The sequence below is a fragment of the Callithrix jacchus genome, chromosome 2, assembly GCF_049354715.1.
Source record: "Callithrix jacchus isolate 240 chromosome 2, calJac240_pri, whole genome shotgun sequence".
In the NCBI taxonomy this organism is placed as follows: domain Eukaryota; kingdom Metazoa; phylum Chordata; class Mammalia; order Primates; family Cebidae; genus Callithrix; species Callithrix jacchus.
The window spans coordinates 163,869,745-163,888,846 of record NC_133503.1 but is presented as its reverse complement, the minus strand read 5'-3'; the positions used below and the strand labels follow the sequence as shown (position 1 = coordinate 163,888,846).

The window sequence follows — 19,102 nt, the reverse complement described above, 5'->3', positions numbered from 1 at the left end:
AGGTTTTAAAGTCAACCTAAGTTCATGCCCAACAGTGCATTCATTGAGCCATACAGTAAACTACCTGTTTAGTTTTATAAGAAACTGCCAAACCGTTTCCCAGATTGGCTATATCGTTTTACATTCCCCCAGCAATGTATGAGAGATTTAGTGTGTCCATATCCTTACCAGCATTTGGTGTTGTCTCTGTTTTTATTTTAGTTATCCTGTCAGGTGTGTGGTAGTATCTTAGTATGGCTTTAAGTTGCATTTAAGAAAACAACATAGCTACTAATGTTGTTTTCTTCATGCTTTTTATACTTATTTTCATTCTCCTGGGGTTCGCTTTATTAGTGATTAAAAAATAAAAATGAACTTGATTTTAAAAAAAGTCCATTCTCATATTCTCTCTTCAATTGAGGCTGTAGTTCCTCTTGACTAAATTTCTAATCACTACCCCAGGGAACCATCAGTAAGTTTTCTTATTCAAAACTGTAATTATCATAAATATGCTATTATGAATATTACATGTATACCTTTCCTTTGAAAACCATTTTAATATGACAAATTTCAAACATAAAGTAAAGTGAACAGTATAATGAACTTTCATGTACCAGCTTTATTCCCCAAATTTTGCCAATATTATTTCATCAATTTTTCCTATAATTATCATTATCATCATTATTTGACAGAGTATTTTTAAGCAAATCCTCATGTTATATCATTTCACCCACAAATTAATACTTTTCTTGACAAGGTCAAGTCATGAGATTCTCTAGATTAAGGGACACAAGTTGGTTGTGAAGCAAAGCTTCAAATTACTTTCTATTTTTATTATTAAAATTAGTGTTTGCAAACTATGACCTATTTGGTGGAAGTTCTTAGATTGTTTTAGTAGTTTTTAAAAACATAATGGCTTTTTTTTTTTTTTTTTTTTGAGAGTGAGTCTCACTCTGTCACCAGGCTGGAACGCAGTAGCACGATCTTGGCTCACTGCAACCTTCGCCTGCTAGGTTCAAGCGATTCTCCTGCCTCAGCCTCCTAAGTAGCTGGGACTTTAGGTGCGCACCACCACACCCAGCTAATTTTTGTATTTTTAGTAGAGACTGGGTTTCACCACGTTGGCCAGAATGGTCTTGATTTCTTGACTTTGTGATCCGCCTGCCTTGGCTTCAAAGTGCTGGGATTACAGGCATGAGCCACTGTGCCCGGTCCATAATTGCACTTTTCCTGGACTAGATTTTTAGGTTGTATACATATTGGTAGATATGTATAAAATGAAATGCTTTTAAATGAAATGCTATATTTATAAAATTATATTAAATATAAATGAAACTTTATATGTATAAAATTATATGCTTGATAAAATGAGAAAAAATGCTTATTAATTGGATAGTGATATGAGATAAACAAATGGATGTATTCCATGTACAGAACAGTTTTTTAAATGATTTTATGTTTTTGTTTTTCCCTTCTAACAATATAAAGTACTTTTATGTTTATGCCAGAGTTAACTTTTATAAACATGTTCGGCTTTAGAAAAAGCTCAGATGTCCTTGGAACATTTCTGCTTCTCCATATAATAGACGACAATGAGGTCATTTCACAATTGCTTCTTCTCTGAAAAACACAGCTGGCTCAGTTTGGTTAGCAGCATTCTCATGGCTGCATTTCCTGAGTCACCAGAGTATTTCAATTGACCCCTTCAGAACAGATTGTATCTATGTAATATCCTTCCACTATAAAACATCTATAATCAAATGACTACAATAGCCACTGAGTAGTATGGCTTTCACCCTGGGCCAGGATCATTCTATTTCACATCCTTTTAATAACTCTTATTATTTCACTGAAACTTTAAAGTTCAGATTTTCTCAAATCAAGCATAAGTGATGTTTGATTTTTGTCCTCTAACCACTTCTCACCAGAGTTCTGCATTGTGGCTGAATTCTTTTTATAATTTTTCACAGATGATAAATAACTTAATCTCCATATTGGTTCGAGGGGTTTTTGTTGGTTGGTTTTTATTGTCAAGAGTCACTTTAGCTTCTTTTACACATTCTTACACATTTTATTGAACAACCTGTGCCAAATGTAAGGATGTGCTGAACAGAGGCAAGAAATATTAGTATAAATTTAAAATAACCTCTCATGGCACTCAGACTTTTTCTTCATAAAAAAACACTCAACACAATCATAAGTTAACTCTTAAGTAAGATTATGTGATTAAGAGCCATTCTCTCCCCTAGACTCTAAGCTCCACCAAGATGAAACCATATGCTTTCTTATTGTCATATCCCTAGCCTCTAGTACACTGCTGGCTCATAGCAGGTAATTACGCCTGTTAGCAACTTGCTGACTGACTCCAAATCCACCCTTCATTGCTTTGTCCAAGATAATACAGATGAAGCCTGCAAATAGGACTTCTTTGCCAACTGGCACTATGTTAAGCTCTGTCAATAGAAGGTGCTAGAGAGACACTGGAGGAGGAAGAGCTTTATTCTCCTAGTTCTGTTGTGCTTCTCTTGCCAGGGTCCTGCAGGACACATAGCTTCTCCAGTACCCAGCAATCACAGCACAACTGGCTTTTCCCATTTCTCACTCAGTATGTGGCAGCCAATGGAGCCCGGCAGCCAGCAACATCTCCCAGCATTCCCTCAGGTGTCTATGCAGTGGGAAATGCCCCAGATGAGACACTTCCTTGTGAACAGCTTCCCTGTTTCGTGGCACCAGAAGAAGCATGGCACCACTCCTGTGGACAGCTTTCTGTTGCACCTCAGAGGCAGATTTCGAGAAAGTTCTGTTGGCATAGCATCACATTGACTTATCTGCCAGTGAGCCACAGCCATGCACTTTTGAACAAGGTCTGGATCTGAGCCCTGGAGGCCTGTTCCTTGGATGTTCTACTTCAACCCGAAGTGTAGTTGTTGCTCTTTATAGCTGTTATTCTCATGTTGCTTAGAATTCGAGTTACTTCTTACTAGCCAATCGCAGATTACCCCAAATTCCTGTTGTAGTTAACAATTCTTTATTTTAAACTTTCCCTGTTCAACTCACCATGTACTTACTTTCTGTCTTCTGATTGGACTCTAAATGATAGAGTGATCAATAAATATATCTTAAAAGTGAAAAGAAAGGAGGGGAGAAAGAGATAGTGACAGAGAGAGAGCTTAACTATCCTTGGTGTCCCTGGGCTAGTTGTGCTTGTGTGCTCTTATTATTTGGAGTTAGAAATTTTTCAAAAAGACACACTTAGAAATTTGTCTAAATATGATCCTGTGGCACTGAATTATTCTATACCCTTTCTTTCTTCTTTCCTTTTGGACCTGGACATTCTTTAGTTATATACAATAGTTTCCTAAATTCTTGTTAAATCACTCTTTTAACTTCTTTTTTTTTTTTGAGACGAATTCTTGCTCTTGTTGCAAGGCTGGAGTGCAGTGGTGTGATCTCAGCTCACTGCAACCTCTGCCTCCCAGGTTCAAGTGATTCTCCAGCCTCAGCATCCTGAGTAGCTGGAATTACAGGTGCATTCCACCATGCCCAGCTAATTTTGTACTTTTAGTAGAGATGGGGTTTCACCATGTTGGCCAGGATGGTCTCTATCTCTTGACCTCGTGATCTGCCCACCTTGGCCTCCCAAAGTGCTGGGATTACAGGTGTGAGCCACTGTACCGCCTTAACTTAAATATTCCATGGCATTTTATTGTTTCCCCAGAGTTGTATTCTTTTTAATTATTTGTCTTCCTGGGCTTTCTCCAATTTGATCATATTTATCCTAAATGGCATTGTTCAACAATCACATATGGAGTTTCATACTACTGACTTAATAGAAGTACCTCTTCAGAAGCATTGGGCTTCTATACTTTATGTAGTTGAGTATCTATAATATGTTAAATATCTCTAATGACAATATTAAAATTTTTCTTTCTTTCTTTTTTTTTTTTTTTTTTTTTGAGATAGAGTCTCACTTCATCACCCATGCTGGAATGCGGTGGTGCAATCTCAGTTCACTGGGGCCTTGACCTCCTGGGCTCAAGCAATCTTCCCAGCTCAACCTCCCAAGTAGCTGGGACTACAGGTGTGTGTGTGACCATGCCCAGCTAATTTTTTGTATTTTGGGTAGTGATGGGGGTTTTACCATGTCTTGCCCAAGCTGGTTTCAAACTCATGAGCTCAAGCTATCCACCCTCCTTGGCCTCCCAAAGTACTAGGATTACAGGCATGAGCCACTGCACTTGCCCCAATATCTAAAATTTTTCACAGATAAACTTTCTTTTTTTTTTTTGGAGACGGAGTTTTGCTCTTGTTGCCCAGGTTTGAGTGCAGTGGCATGATCTTGGCTCATTGCAATGTCTGCCTCCCACGTTCAAGCAATTCTCCTGCCTCAGCCTCCCAAGTAGCTAGGATTACAGGCATGAACCATGCCCAGCTAATTTTGTGTTTTTAGTAGAGATGGGGTTTCACCACGTTGGTCAGGCTGGTCTCGAACTCCTGACTTCAGGTGATCCACTAGCCTCAGCCTCCCAAAGTGCTGGGATTACAGGCAAAACTTTTGTATGTGTATGGAAAAGATGGGAGTGAGGGGAAAAGGTTAGGAGGACACAGAGACATATCTGGAAGGCAAATCATGGTGGAAACTTTCCATAATGAATACTTGGATTGCTGGGGGAACCACTTATTTACATAGACACTAATATAATTACCAACTCTTTCTTATTTGTGAAGGAGGTCCTTAAGGATCATTTCCTATGCAATCAGTGCTGTATGTAATTGAAAATAATGTTTCTTTAAAATATTCTTAAATCAGACATTATGCCAATTCAGAAAGGTCTGAAAGGACCCCCTGCAATTCACTGATTTTAGCTAAGATGAACAATTTTCCACATTTTATCGCCTCTGAAATGGAGATGTATCTCCCAATTGGTAGCACACTACAATTGTCTTGGCGCCCTCAGCCTCTGGTTGCCCTACTGTTCCATAGGCGGAGCTGAGGCAGGCACCAGCTCCCCACATCTCCACCTTTCTCCTCACCTTATTGCCACCCTGACCCTGTCCCTTTGACCACTTGACCTCTATTGTCACAGAGAAACTCCTGGATTGCAAAGGCACAGACTTCAAGACTGGTCAATTTTCTTTGGTCATTAACTGCCTGCAATGCTTATGGGCTGCACAAGCCATCGATTAATGACTCTTGTTTGCCTTAAACAGGCAGGAAATAATTGGTGAACTCACCTGGGACTGAGAAGTATAAAAAAATCTTAGTATGTACACAATAAAATTTCTAAGTGATAAGAAAGTAAACAAAATCGTAGTGCATTTTTAAATTGATGCTGTCTTAACATTCAAATAAAATACAGTAACACTTAAATGTTTTAAATGTTTCATATAATGGGTGTGTCTTGCTAGGCCTTAATGCCTCCTCACTCCAACCCCAACTGCAACCCACACCACAGGCTCCAATGCCATGACCAGTTTTCTTCTTTTCCATGGACCCTGTCTTTCTTGTTGGAGAAAACTACTAGATTTCACTGAGCATTCTTCTATATCACCAGTAACATTTATTTTCAGGATGCCAATATTGAGATGGAGCAGGGACCCCACTTTGAGGCCTGATGGGCCCCCAAGCATGGAAATAAAAGAAAACCTGGAGTCCCTTCAAGGAAAATTCCAGGCACCTAGCTATCCTTGAGAAATGGCTAGTGCCTTATGAGCGACCTGTTAAGCAATGAGCCATGATTGTGCCACTGCACTCCAGCCTGGATGACAGAGTGAGACACCATTGCAAAAAAGAATTATAAAAGTTATGATTTCACTGTGGTTATAGGTGAAGCAAGTGACAGCCAAAGAAGTGAGAGCAACAAAATATTTGGTTCCCTATAAAAACTCAAGAGGACATCTTAACTTACGACTCTGAGTTGTTTTTCAGAAACCCAGATCCCCAACAAATGGAAAATGCTCTTTGCTGGCACACATACCACAGATAATGGGGAACTGAGGACTGAACTCTGACCAATGTTCTTCATTCTAAATTTCTTCCTGAGGGGCCTGGAGGAAGTCATGCCCACAGGCCAGAGCTTAAGATTTTTTTTTCCTACTGGTCCCAAGTTTTTAAGCAAAGCTTAAGCAATTGCAAATCAGAAAATCTTTGAATCCATCTACGACCTATGAGCCATTTCAAGATGTCCTGTCCTTTCTAGGCTACACCAATGTGCAGCCTCCATGTATTAACTTAAGGCTTCACAAGTAACCTCTGTCGTCTTGTCTTTAAAACCTCTGACATGTAAGCCATTGAGAAGTCTTAAGCATGAGCTGCCTAATTCTCCTTACTTGCTGCACGGCAATAAATGCCTCATTTTTTCCTGCTGCATATACTCACATCAGTTTTTGGCTTTGCTGTGCCAAGCAGGTGACCCAAGTTCAGTTTGGTAACAATCTTAGCTTTATCTCTGGGGCTCAACTGAATTAGTCTGAAGTACACTTCTGACTTTGAACATAGGTAAAGGTTAATTGCAAGGAAACAATTTTAGAATGCATTCAGCCACAAAGATAAAGCAAAGCCTGTCAGTCCCTCTGGCTGATGTCAGGTGAGCATGCTTACCTACACAGAACATTTCATGTAAGCAAATCCGGTAATTACAAGTCTTCCACAGGGACATTTTGCCTGGTGGGTGGCACCATCCTTTTTACTTGACAACTACCCATTTCCTTATAAACTGGGTTGTGTATAAGAGCTGTGAGGTCAGAGGGAACAAAATTTGAATATTTGTTCCATTAAGATTAGAGAATTTGGACTCTATTTAATAGCTTACCAAAGAGCCACACATCTAGTTCTATTCAGGGGATTTAATTCACATCTCATTAACTACCTTGGCAAAATCCAACATTAGCCCTGAAAAGCTAATTTGATTAAAGAACTGACAGACATTACTTCTTTCCAACTAATCAAGTTAATTTTAATGGAGATAATAATGTCTCCCTGGCAGGTTATTATGAGAATCAAATAAGCTAGCTAGCATATTTTGGGTGCTTTATAAATTATGAAGTGTTAAGCATGTGATCATTGCAGGTTTATTCCTCTGTCATGCCCTCCAGATTCCACCTCTTGTTTATTTCTCTTTCTTTTCTTACCGCTTCCCAAGAGGTCTTACCTAATTACTTAGCTGAGGGAACTCCTCTAAGTCTGGTGTACTATGACCCATGTTTTCAACCAGTAAATTTATTATATAAATATTAACAGAGCAATTACAGAAACAATTTGGAGAGTTGAGTACTCCAACCCCAAGAACGCAAAATGGGAGAAGCTACCCTCTAAACCCCATATCAAGACAGAGGGTCTTCCAAGAGAATACCAAGGTTTTATATGTCAGCTTCTGGAACTGTCTGCTTTCCTCTTAAAAACTTTAAAGGGCAAGAGATAGAATACTCGTTGCTAATGAGTGAGACAAAAACAAAAAAAATGGCTGTGTTGGACATCTGGGATGTGGTAGTTTGTCAGCAGAAATAGGAGTATTTCCAACATACACACTGTGGGCCATGCAACAAGAGCCAGGGGAGAGTTGCCTGAGGCCCTTTCCAAAAGGGCTATCCAGAGTGGCCCCCCCATGAGGGGATCATAATGACCACAGACACATTTGGTTCCCATAGACAAAGGAGTAACCAATTAGTTATCAGGAGTGGTGTAGGCATCATGCTCATGGAAGCTGCTGTGTAATCCACAAAAGGTGTTTGGATGATTTTATACAGATGTGTCGAACTGTATGGAGGCAGGATCTTCAAATATATCACATAGATGCACTCTGATCACATACACTTATTGGTATTTATACTTAAATCCACTTTGATATTCAGTATTGTCTCCAGTGGGAAGGCAGTGTAGACATTACATAAAAGGACAGAACAATGAACAATTCTGTCTCCAATGAGAGACAACATTTTTAAAAGATGTCAGTTTTACATTCAGATATTTTGATTACATCTTAGAGAACCACAGTGGAAAACAGTGTATTTTCCCCCATTTTAAAGATGGAGAATCTAAAAATAAGTTTAAGAAACTCAAGACATTTCTCAAAAGAGGACATTTATGCAGCCAACAAACATGAAAAAAGCTCATCATCACTGGTCATTAGAGAAATGCAAATCAAAACCACATTGAGATACTGTCTAACACCAGTTAGAATGGCGATCATTAAAAAATCAGGATGCTAGAGAGGATGTAGAGAAATAGGAATGCTTTTACACTGTTGGTGGGAGTGTAGATTATAATGTTCAACCATTGTGAAGACAGTGTGGCAATTCCTCAAAGATCTAGAAATAGAAATACCATTTAACCCAACAATCCCATTACTGGGTATATACCCAAACAGTTATAAATCATTCTATTATAAAGACACATGCACATGTATGTTTATTGCAGTACTGCTCACAATGGCAAAGTCTTGGAACCAACCCAAATGCCCATCAATGATAGAGTGAATAAAGAAACTGCAGCACATATACACCATTGAATACTATGCAGCCATGAAAAGGGATGAGTTCAAGTCCTTTGCAAGGACATGGATAAAGCCGGAAACATCATTCTCGGCAAACTAACACAAGAACAAAAAACCAAACACCACATGTTCTCACTCATAAGTGGGTGTTGAACAATGAGAACACACAGACACAAGGAGGGAAACATCACACACCGGGGCCTGTGGGGGATTGGGAGGTTAGGGGAGGGATAGTAGGGGGTGAGGGGCTGAGGAGGGATATAGCATTAGGAGAAATACCTAATGTACATGACAGGGTGATGGATGTAGCAAACTACCATGGCACATGTATACCTATGTAACAAACCTGCACGTTCTGTACATGTACCCCCAGAACTTAAAGTATACTAACACTACTACTACTTCTACTAATAAAAGAAACTCAAGATCACACTCCAAGAAAAGGGAGAGAGTTTGTGCCAAAGAAACCCACCTATTGATTAAATCTTTGCTTATTTCCATTGGAATAACATCCCAAACTTGTGCTGAATATACTGAGATTGGAAGAGAATGAATCTCTACCCATAACCTCCCTACTCACTGGCAACACGCAGAAATGCTCTTGTGTTCTCTGGGCCCAGGTACAAGCAGTTTTCTCATATTCTGTATAACTTCCGTAGGCGACCAGGTCCCTCTCAGAACTCAAGAATATGGTCTGCATGCCTGTAATCCCAGTTCTACAGGAGACTGAGGCAGGAGGAATGCTTGAGGCCAGGCGTTCCAGAAAAGCCTGGGCAGCAGTGGCACTCGGTTTCTACAAAAAATAGTCAGTGGTGGTAGTGCAGACCTGTAGTCCCAGATACTCAGGAAGCTAAAGTGGAAGAATCACTTGAGCCCAGGAGGCTGAGGCTGCAGTGAGCCGTGATTGTGCCACTGCACTCCCGCCTGTGTGACAGAGTGATACACTGTTGCAAAAAAGAATTACAAAAGTGGTATGATTTCACTGTTGTTAGAGGTGACAAAAACTGTGCTCAAGCAAACAGGAAGATTTATGAACTCTGTCCAGGCATGGCTGGAGGGAAGCTGGCCATAGGCACATCCAGAACCACTGATCCAAATACCACTGGAATGCCCCACCAACACACTTCCTATACAACTCCATGTTTTTGTGTATCAGCTTCTTTCCAGCTGGAGCTCAGCTAGGTGTGTACATGTGTATAGTGGAGAGATGGGGTATTGGTGACAGATTCACATTCTTATGGCTCATAGCCCTAGAGGAGTAAGAAAGTAGACTTCCCATCTGCTTTTAAATGTTGGAGAAGTAGACTGGTACATCCTGGGTCATATGCATAACCCTGGGTATAACCACTGTCCGCAGAGGAGAGCTACCAGAAGTAGCAAATCCTGGGGATGCGCCCACACCTCTGTAACCAGAGGAGCAGCAACACAGATGCTGAGAAGACTAGCACTACAGCCACTTCAAAACGGAAATCAACTCAGCACTAGGCAACTAATGCGTACAGTAAAGGAAAATGCTACACAAAAGTGAACAAGTTCGCACATGAAGCCTTGGATATACAGCTTTTATAAACATAACAGGCTCTGACAAGGAGCAAGTTATGAAGCTCAACATTCATTTCATCTTTCTAGAAGAACAATATCTTTTCTCTGGTAAGATTTAAAAAAGCAACAAGTTGAAGAGAAGTGGTGATATGTGCTGACTTTATTGCTGGCTATCCAGCCAATCTGTTGCATTATTCCCACGTTTAGCAATGCCATCCCCAAGTGAAATAAAAGGACAGTCACATGGATCTATATCACTTTGGAATATTTATTGTATTTCTTAATGCATTTATTCACATGTATAGCACTCTTTAATCAAGAATATAGTCATCTACTTAGAATCACATTATCTTAAAGATGCATACTGGGATGACAAGCAAGTTTGAAGATACAATATCAACAATTCTAATCATATCAATGTGTTACTCTCATGGACATTGCACATTCTAAGAAGGGTAATTTATTCTCCCCAGTACTGGAAAGGTATGCATTTAACCATGTGGCCAGCCAGAAAGGCTATTTTATATGGAGTGTGTTACTTATAAAAAGCCTGTCCTTTCTCTAATATTGTATATTACACAATTGTAGCTACATCTGAAGAGAAGCGAGTTTCAATAATCGCTATCACCTAGAAACATGAATAAGTTCCTATATTTAGGACCAGAGGAATGATATATTGCACTGTACTATGCCTACCTCTCTCCAGAGGCCAACTGTCTCACCTGTTCTTCAGGGTACCTCGAATTCTTACCCATCTGTTGTTATCCGGGATGCTTCTGAAGTGATTCCCATGCGCTCCTGTCTGGTATTGAGGATACTTCTAAGGAAGATTCTTTCAACCTAATCTACCCAACATGTTTATTCCCTGACACTAAAAATTCACTGACTAAGTCCGAGACTTGTCCATCATTATTTTCCCTAGTTGGATTAGTCTGAATTAAAGGCACTTTGTTAAAGGAAGAAGCCTTGGCAGAAGAAAAACCATTGCTCTGTAGAAGTGTCATTCAATATTTAAAATCTTCTCTGAACCAAAACGAGAGCCTGAAAGTAAAGTACCTTTTATATTTTAACTCTGCTCTCATTGCTACTAACGATTCATGGTAAATTACCCCACATAGCCCTTCTTGGCTTGTGAGGCAGTACAGTACAAGTAGCCCACTGGGCCTCAAAGATCAGTACAAGTAGCTCACTGGGCCTCAGAAATATTCTCAAGGATGCTTGAGGATACAAAGGAATATTGGACTGTTTTAAAATGAGAAAATTGAGAAGATCAGTTAGGTTTCTAGCCCTCTTCCTATAACAAGCCTTAGTCTTTGCAAAGCACAGATAGATGATTCATTTGAAACGGTTACTTTTCCCTGCACTCCGCCACAAGATGATATTATTCCTGCTTGCCTTCTTGGGCATCTGTTTAGCTACAAAGCAATATGGGAGGAAGGAGGATGCTCTAGGGAGACAAGATGTAATTACAAAATCAGAAGACCCAAAAGAAAAGTCAGAGGAGGTTGAAGAAAAAACAGTCATGAAAGAAGATAATATATATGTGATTGTGTGATTAAAATCACACATTATCTTTCTTTCAGGACTATTAATAGTTAAGAGGAAAAGCACATCAATTTCTAGGGCCTGTCTTGGGGAAAGGGTCATATTTTTAGCATACATACCATATTCAGTGAAGACGCATTCAATATAATTACCAATTATAAAGACAATCTTCTCAGCACTTAACAAATGAGGTAATTATTAATGCTCCTTTTTCTTTTTATTAAAATGTCACAGCATGCCTAGAGAACAGTTTATATGGCTGCATAAAGGCTGAAACTCTAGAAGAAAACTAATCAAAAACCAGTTGTTAAATACACAATTATAATTATTGATGTCCTTTCAATTAAATCCTATGTTTTTAAAATGAAAAACATGCAGCCTGGTACAAATATCCACATTTCAATTTGCGATCTGCTGCATTGGCATGAGTTTCGGTGAAACCTGGTAAAAGAGGGAAAAAAATCAAATTATGAAAAATGGGATGATATAAATCTCTCTCCTTTGAATTTCCAAATTCCAATCATGAAGGCAACAAGCAGCCTTTCCATGGACATTCCCTGGATTTTCCATATGATTTTCCACTCTGAAACACTGAGACAGAACTGTTCTGTTTACATTTTGGGTACTTCATAGTTCTCAACCTTCTTGTATTAGCTCCTAAGTTAAGGATGAAGGAGGCTGGCAACAAGGAGCTGGTGGAAGAGGAGCAGAGGGAAACAAAGTATCCCAATAACCAAGCCCCTGTCAGATGGATCACTGATCCAAACTGATGCCTCTGAGACCTCACTTAAGACACAGCACAAACCCCAAATCTCCAAAACCTCCAAATAGATTCAACCAATTCACAATTTTGTTGAAAGATGCTGTATGTAATTTTTGGATTACCTAGATACATATTACTGAAGAGATGTATGGTCTATGATAAATCTTACCAGAAATTTCATAATCAGAAGAGAAATAATACAAAGGCAACAAGAGGATTCCAAGTTATTAAAATATGAAAGTAATAGCATTAAAACAATTATATGTTGATAATAATTATATTCAGTGTACAAAACAGCAAATGCTTTTCTGCACATCTGCAAGCAGAGAAAAGTAAAAATGAGTCTATATTTAAGGTAGAGCTGGTTGCAGTGGTCAACTTTAACTGTGACAGATTTTTCAAAGTGTGGTACCAGGTTCAGATTCCTTAATTCAATATGGCAAATATTGATTAGGTTCTAGTTAGTAAGAGTCCCCATGGAAAGCACAGCAGGAAATACCAAAATTTGGGTCTTTTTTTTTTTTTCTTTAATTCTCAAGGATGTGGCAAGTGAAATGAGCACAATTCGCATTTTACCTTCCATTATAAACAATATTTTCTTAAATTGATAAATGAACAAATGAATGAATAAACAGATAATTATGTAGGCTTCAAAGAACTAGAAGGAAAGTTCCTAGTAGAGGTTAAATCAGTATTAAAAACTGAAAGAACAGGCAATTACTTGGCTTCGATGAGGTTAAATATTTTTAGCTCATTTGTAAATAATTTCTGCTTTAGATCTTCACAATTATCTCTTTATAGTATCAAGAGTGAATGTCCTGTCTTCCATTTTTCTACTAAAATATTAAATCAGAATGACAAATATGTCTAATAAAAGAATAAATAAGAATAAACAAGAATAAATAAGTTCAGCATGGCTTGGTACATAGCTTAGGATAAATGAGAGTTCATTATGACTTATTTCTAAGAGCAGACATATAGATAAAATAAACAGAATAAGCAGACAAAAGTAACATCATATATATGCACAGATCTTCAACTCTACTAAGAATAACATTTAGTATTTAGATAATTATGTCTCACAGTTCATTTTTTTAAAACAACAGAGCATCTGCAGAAATAATTTAGTGAAAGTTTTTTTTACTACATATCATTTCCCATAGTTGCTCCATATAACTTCCTTTAAGAAAAGCTGGACACCTTAATTTTTTAAAGTAAACATCTGATTCTTTTTCTTGTCATGTCAGCCCTATTTTGAGCTCTTAATGTCATTTACATTCTCAATGTGAAAAATGACATCAAAAAATAAGATAAAGTGACTTTGCCTGCTTTGTATTGAAAAACATATACTAAACCACCATTTCTCATTCTGTTTCCCAAGTCTCATCAACATTTTAAATTCATGCAAGACAAAGGAACTTATCCTGCCATGTGATCTACAGGCTAAGCACAGGATAACATGATTTAGGTATAGAAGGTAAGCCAATGATTTGTCTTTCTAGTGCATTAATATCCCAAAAGTATATTGTTTAACTCTGGTAGAATGCCAGTTCATAGTAGATACTGAGAGTATAAATTTATTTAACTTGGCAAGGAATATCTGCAGCTGGCTTCTTTCAGATTCCACTGCAAACATATCAATAAGCAATGCTTTTACTAGTTTTGGGGGGTTTTTTGTTTAGGTGTATTCCTGCCTGAAGAATAAGGCCAAGGCTCTTGGGAATAAGAACTATAAATTAGTTCTATTTTACTCACATTTTACAGTTCAGTATGGAACATACATTGGCTGTATGACTTGTGAGGCCTGGAAGTTTTTTCTACCACATAATGTTTAAATATGGATTACATTTTTAATTTTTTACGTTAAACATATGGTTTTTAAAAAACACTTATTTTACATAGCTTAAGCATTCATCAGAAAATAACCCAAACAACCAATTGAAAGCCAATACTTTCAATAGTAAAAACTGCAATTACTTTTCCATCAATCCAATACTTTGGCCCATCAAGTAACTGCCATACAGAATGCTGTAAGTATAGACAAAAATAAATTTGAGATACTCATTAGCTTGTCACAGTTTTAATATGACATCATTTTGACTCTTTAAATATTTGGGAGATAGACTTCTGTCAAAATCTGAGGACAATGGGAGGAAAATTAGCCAAAGGACTCCTTAAGTTTTGAAAATGTTGGGCCCCAGAACTATATAAGACAGAAGACTATATCGAACTTAAAACTTCCATGCACCAAAGAAAACAGTGAGAAGGCAACCTATGGAATGGAAGACAATATTCACAAGTCATATCTGATAAGAAATTAGCATCCAGAATATATGAATAACTTTGACAATGTCACCAGAGAAATGCAAATCAAAACCACAATGAGATATCACTTCACCTCATGTAAAACAGGGCAATCATTGTGAAAAACAGTATGGCAGTTCCACAAAAAATTAAAAAGAATTATCATATGATCCAGCAATTCCAATCTTGGGGTATATATCTAAAAAATTTCAAAGCAGAATCTCAAAGAGATAGTTGCACATCCATGTTCTTTGCAGCACTATTCACAATAGCCAAAAGGTAGAAGCAACCCAAATGTCTACCAACAGATGAGTGGGTGAAGAAAGTGTGGTATATATGCACAATGAAATATCATAGAGCCTTAAAAAGAAGAAAATCCTGTCATACCTGCTACAATACAGATGAATCGTGAGTATATTACGCTAAGCAAAATAAGCCAGTCACAAAAGGGCAAAATACTGTATGATTCCCTCATATGAGGTATCTAGAAAAATAGTGGTTGCCAAAGTCTGTGGAATTAGTCTTTAATGAGTAGAGTTTCAGAGCTGCAAGTTAAAAAAGTCCTAGAGATCTGTTGTACCACAATGTGAATACACTTAATATTAGTCAATTGTACACTTAAACATGGTTAAGATAGTAAAGATTTTTAAGGCTTTTATCACATTTATTTAAAGATAGGAAAGTATTACCAAACAGCATCACAATCAAGCATTTGTAGAGCATGAACATATGTACATGGCTCTACCAATAGTGCTAGGGACAGGGAAGCATTTATTCCCCATTTCTCATATTCCATTCCATACCGAAGGACATCTATCTATTTGTGTAACTACCTTGGCCTCCGGTGTGTACCTTAGTGATGTAATTAAATGATGGTTTGGGCAGAGGAACTGTAACATGTGAAACTCAGCCTGATTCCTCTTCTTCATTGAGGTTTTCACCTAGAAAGCAATGCTCTATTTTGCTCTCAGCCATGTGGATGGAAGCACAGCAATGAAGGCTCCCCTCTTGTAGGAGGCCTGGGTTTCTCTGGTGCTGCCTATACTTAGGAGCCAAAGCCTCTGTATTTGTGGGTCTCATACCTGGGAAGCCTGTTGTGGCTGTACACCTAGGCCACATCCCTCACTCCAGCCTATATAATAGCAATGCTTTTACCTCTACCTGTCAAACTCCTTTCTCTCAAGGGATTCAGCACTCAATTCCCTAAGAAACAGCAAAGTCCTTATCTTCATAGCAACCACTTTTTGAGGGAGAGTAATCATATGATTGGCCTCTCTAGTTGTGAACAGCTCCTGACTAGAATCTTATTTTGGGTGTGTGCCGAAAGTTCCAGAAATATAGCAATATTTGCATTTCTACAACAAAATTTCCACAGCCTCTACTGAAGTTCCAGACATATATCACCTTAAAGATACTTCCCTCTAATTGAAAACACCAACTCTCAATTAATACAAAATCAGGAACACAACTGTGACAGTCATTACAGATTTTTTTAAAGAAGCTGTTTCATGTGATAGCTAGAGATCATATTTTTTCCATTTTCCAAGATGTGTAGCTGAACATTAACATATTTCTTTCTCATTATAAATATATTTCATTTTAATTAGATTGGTTCTTAAAAGGGTACGAGAATTATATCCCTTTCTGATACAGTTTGGCTGTGTCCCCACACAAATCTCATCTTGATTTGTAGCTCCCATAATCCTCATTTGTCGTGGGAGGGCCCTGGTGGGAGATAATTGAATCATGGGGGCAGGTTTTTCCCCTGCTGTTCTCATGATAGTGAATAAGTCTCTGATCTGATGGTTTTATAAAGGGCAGTTCCCTTGCACACACTCTCTTGACTGCTGTCATGTTAAGATGTGCCTTTGCTCCTCCTTTGCCTTCCACTGTGATTGTGAGGCCTCCCCAGCCATATGGACCTGTGAGTCCATTAAACCTCTTTTTCTCTATAAATTGCCCAGTCTTGGGTTGTCTTTATTAGCAGCATGAGAATCGTCTAATACACTTTCCTTCATTTCTTCAGAGATATTTTAGTTTTACTTTTGGTTAACTTCAAATAGACTGAGCCATGTTTTCAGTGCCATTAGCTAGGTGATTGATTTATGAATAAACACTTATATTAAACAGCAATAATTTATATTTCCATATTTTTCTGTTTTAAAAAGGGATTCAGAGGTTTCTTAAATAGACAATCTCCTGATGTATTTATCTACTTTGTAAGTCTGAGGGTTTTATGTACTTATCTTCAAATACAGGGCACATCTATTTTGTGATGATTAACCTGGTGATGTCAGAGACCCAACAGTTTAAGATCTTCAACAGATGAAATACGGCATATAATTTAGAGAAAGTCATAGATGGGTCTAAAAATAAGGAAGTATCATTTCTCCATATATGGCTGACATTTTTCAGCTAATCAAGTTCAACCACAGTTGACATATAACCAAAGAATAGAGTGTTACAAGGGTTTTCATGTAAAGTAGCTTAGAGCTGAAGCTTGACCTTGTTTCTATCAGCTCCTGATGGTTCGTCCCCCTCCTAGGTTCTGAGTCCTGAGCCAAATCTTGGCCCATGAGTCAGAGCACAACTCTTTTCCCACCTGCTTTCATCTAGAGACCTCCTTCCTTCTACTCCTGTTCACTGCAAAGGTAAACTCCAAAAATGATCACAAATTAATGGTTCATGTCCTGTGAACACTGATTAATAAAGCCTATAAAATAGGACAAGTGGCTCAATTTGTTCACATAAATACTTACTGTAAAATCACACCCAGTACTCTTCTGTATGTCATCCACTGTCAGGCCTTCCCAGAGCTCAATCAGAGTCAGCCCTTTCTTCTTGTCCACATCAAACACAGCCTGTCAGAGTGGGAATAAAAAGGACAATGACAAATTTCATCACAATAATTATTAGATGGCACAAAACAGAAATAACCTCTCAAGTTCTATAAAGGAAAGACAAGACCCATGAAAAAAGAAAAATCAGCAGTGAGTGAAAAAATGTCAACTGTAACTATGATATTTTGGTGAGAATAAATGCCAACTCTCTAATCAGCAATCAGTTGTGGAACAGTGTTGATGCCAGAAAATGAGTGTTGACCATGGCATTTGTTACTATTGCAACCAGCTTTTAAAAACTACCTTCCTTTTGTTAAGTCTAACACTTTTGGCCAAATGTCAATTAGTGATTAATAATGATTTGAACAAAGAAAAGGAATGAAAAAAGAGGGAGAAAGGAAATATTTGGAACGTGAAAGCACATGAATGATGGGAAAAAGTTTATAAATGCTATTGGGTAAAGAATTACAGTAAACAGAATAAGGTGCTCTGCAGTGTCTAAGAGTAATTAGAAGAAGATAGCTATCCTGGCCCTGAAAGACATGCAGGTAAGTGTTAAAATATTCTGTTTAAGTCCTATGAAAACATATAGTCTCAAAAAGAGTGGATGGGAATCTCCCCCCTTTGCTATGCAAATCTATGAAGATGCTTGTATTTATGACAAGCATCAGAAAGCCAATCTCACCTGAAACATTCCATCATTCTGGTCCATAACACCAGGTGTTGGTAGTGCCAACTGGCATAGCTTGACCTCAGCAGACAGACCCAACCTGTTGTATCTGATTTAGAACACATGCTTTCACACTTAGAAATATAATAACTTGAGTGGAAGTGACCTAGAGGTCACTTAACATAATCTTCCACCCAAAAATTCTTCAAAACATTCTTCTCAGGTAATCAATGGGGCTCTGCTTAGATACTTGCAGTGGCAGGAAGCTCACTTATTTCAAGGCAGATTGCCTATTGAGGGGAAGCTCAAACCATAAGAGCTAAAACTGCTTCTCCTATGGCTTTAACTCCATACTACAGTTATTCTCCAGCATATTAACCACTGTTCCCTCTTTCAGTTCTCATGGTTAGTTTCATCTTTCTCAGACTTAAATGTTATGCATCCCAGAGCTTCCCTCTCCTCTAGAGTTAACCTAAATTCAACTATTATTTGGAGGCTTAGAATCTTTCTTTTTCTTTTCTTTTCTTTTTTTTTTAAGACAGAATCTTGCTGTGTTGCCCAGGCTGGAGTACAATAGCCCAGTCTCTGCTCACTGCAACCTCCGCCTCCCAGGTTCAAGTGATTCTCCTGCCTCAGCTTTCCAAGTTAGTTGGGATTACATGCCCAGTTAATTTTTGCATTTTTAGTAGAGACAGGGTTTCACTATGTTGGTCAGGCTGGTCTCAAACTCCTGACCTCAGTTGATCCACCTGCCTCGGCCTCTCAAAGTGCAGTAATTACAGGTGTGAGCCACCACGACTGGCCGATTTTTCAACTAGCTTAGAAGTCAAATCTTGAGTTGTCATTTTTGAACACTCTCCTAACTAGGAGAGTAATATCAAGAAACAGCAATATGTAGAGAAAAGAACCCTGGTTTTTGAGCTGAATGAGAATTCCACTCTGCTGCACAACAGTTATGCAGCCTTTG

The 19,102-nt window shown here is 38.2% G+C and overlaps 1 protein-coding gene across 5 annotated transcripts in view; it reads right to left on the bottom strand.

Annotated features, from left to right (window-relative positions):
* Positions 1-10,263: 10,263 nt before the first annotated feature.
* Positions 10,264-19,102, bottom strand: part of OXCT1 (3-oxoacid CoA-transferase 1) — a 142,776-nt gene continuing 133,937 nt past the window's right edge. For all 5 annotated transcript variants that reach the window (XR_013532663.1, XR_013532666.1, XM_035291619.3 and 2 more), the window contains 2 exons: positions 17,385-17,486; positions 10,264-11,999 (listed from right to left, as the gene is read on the bottom strand). Coding sequence is in view for 3 of the 5 variants with exons in the window: in XM_035291619.3 (XP_035147510.1) it covers positions 11,958-11,999; positions 17,385-17,486 (144 nt within the window). In the remaining 2 variants the exon portion in view is untranslated. The remainder of the gene's footprint in view (positions 12,000-17,384; positions 17,487-19,102) is intronic.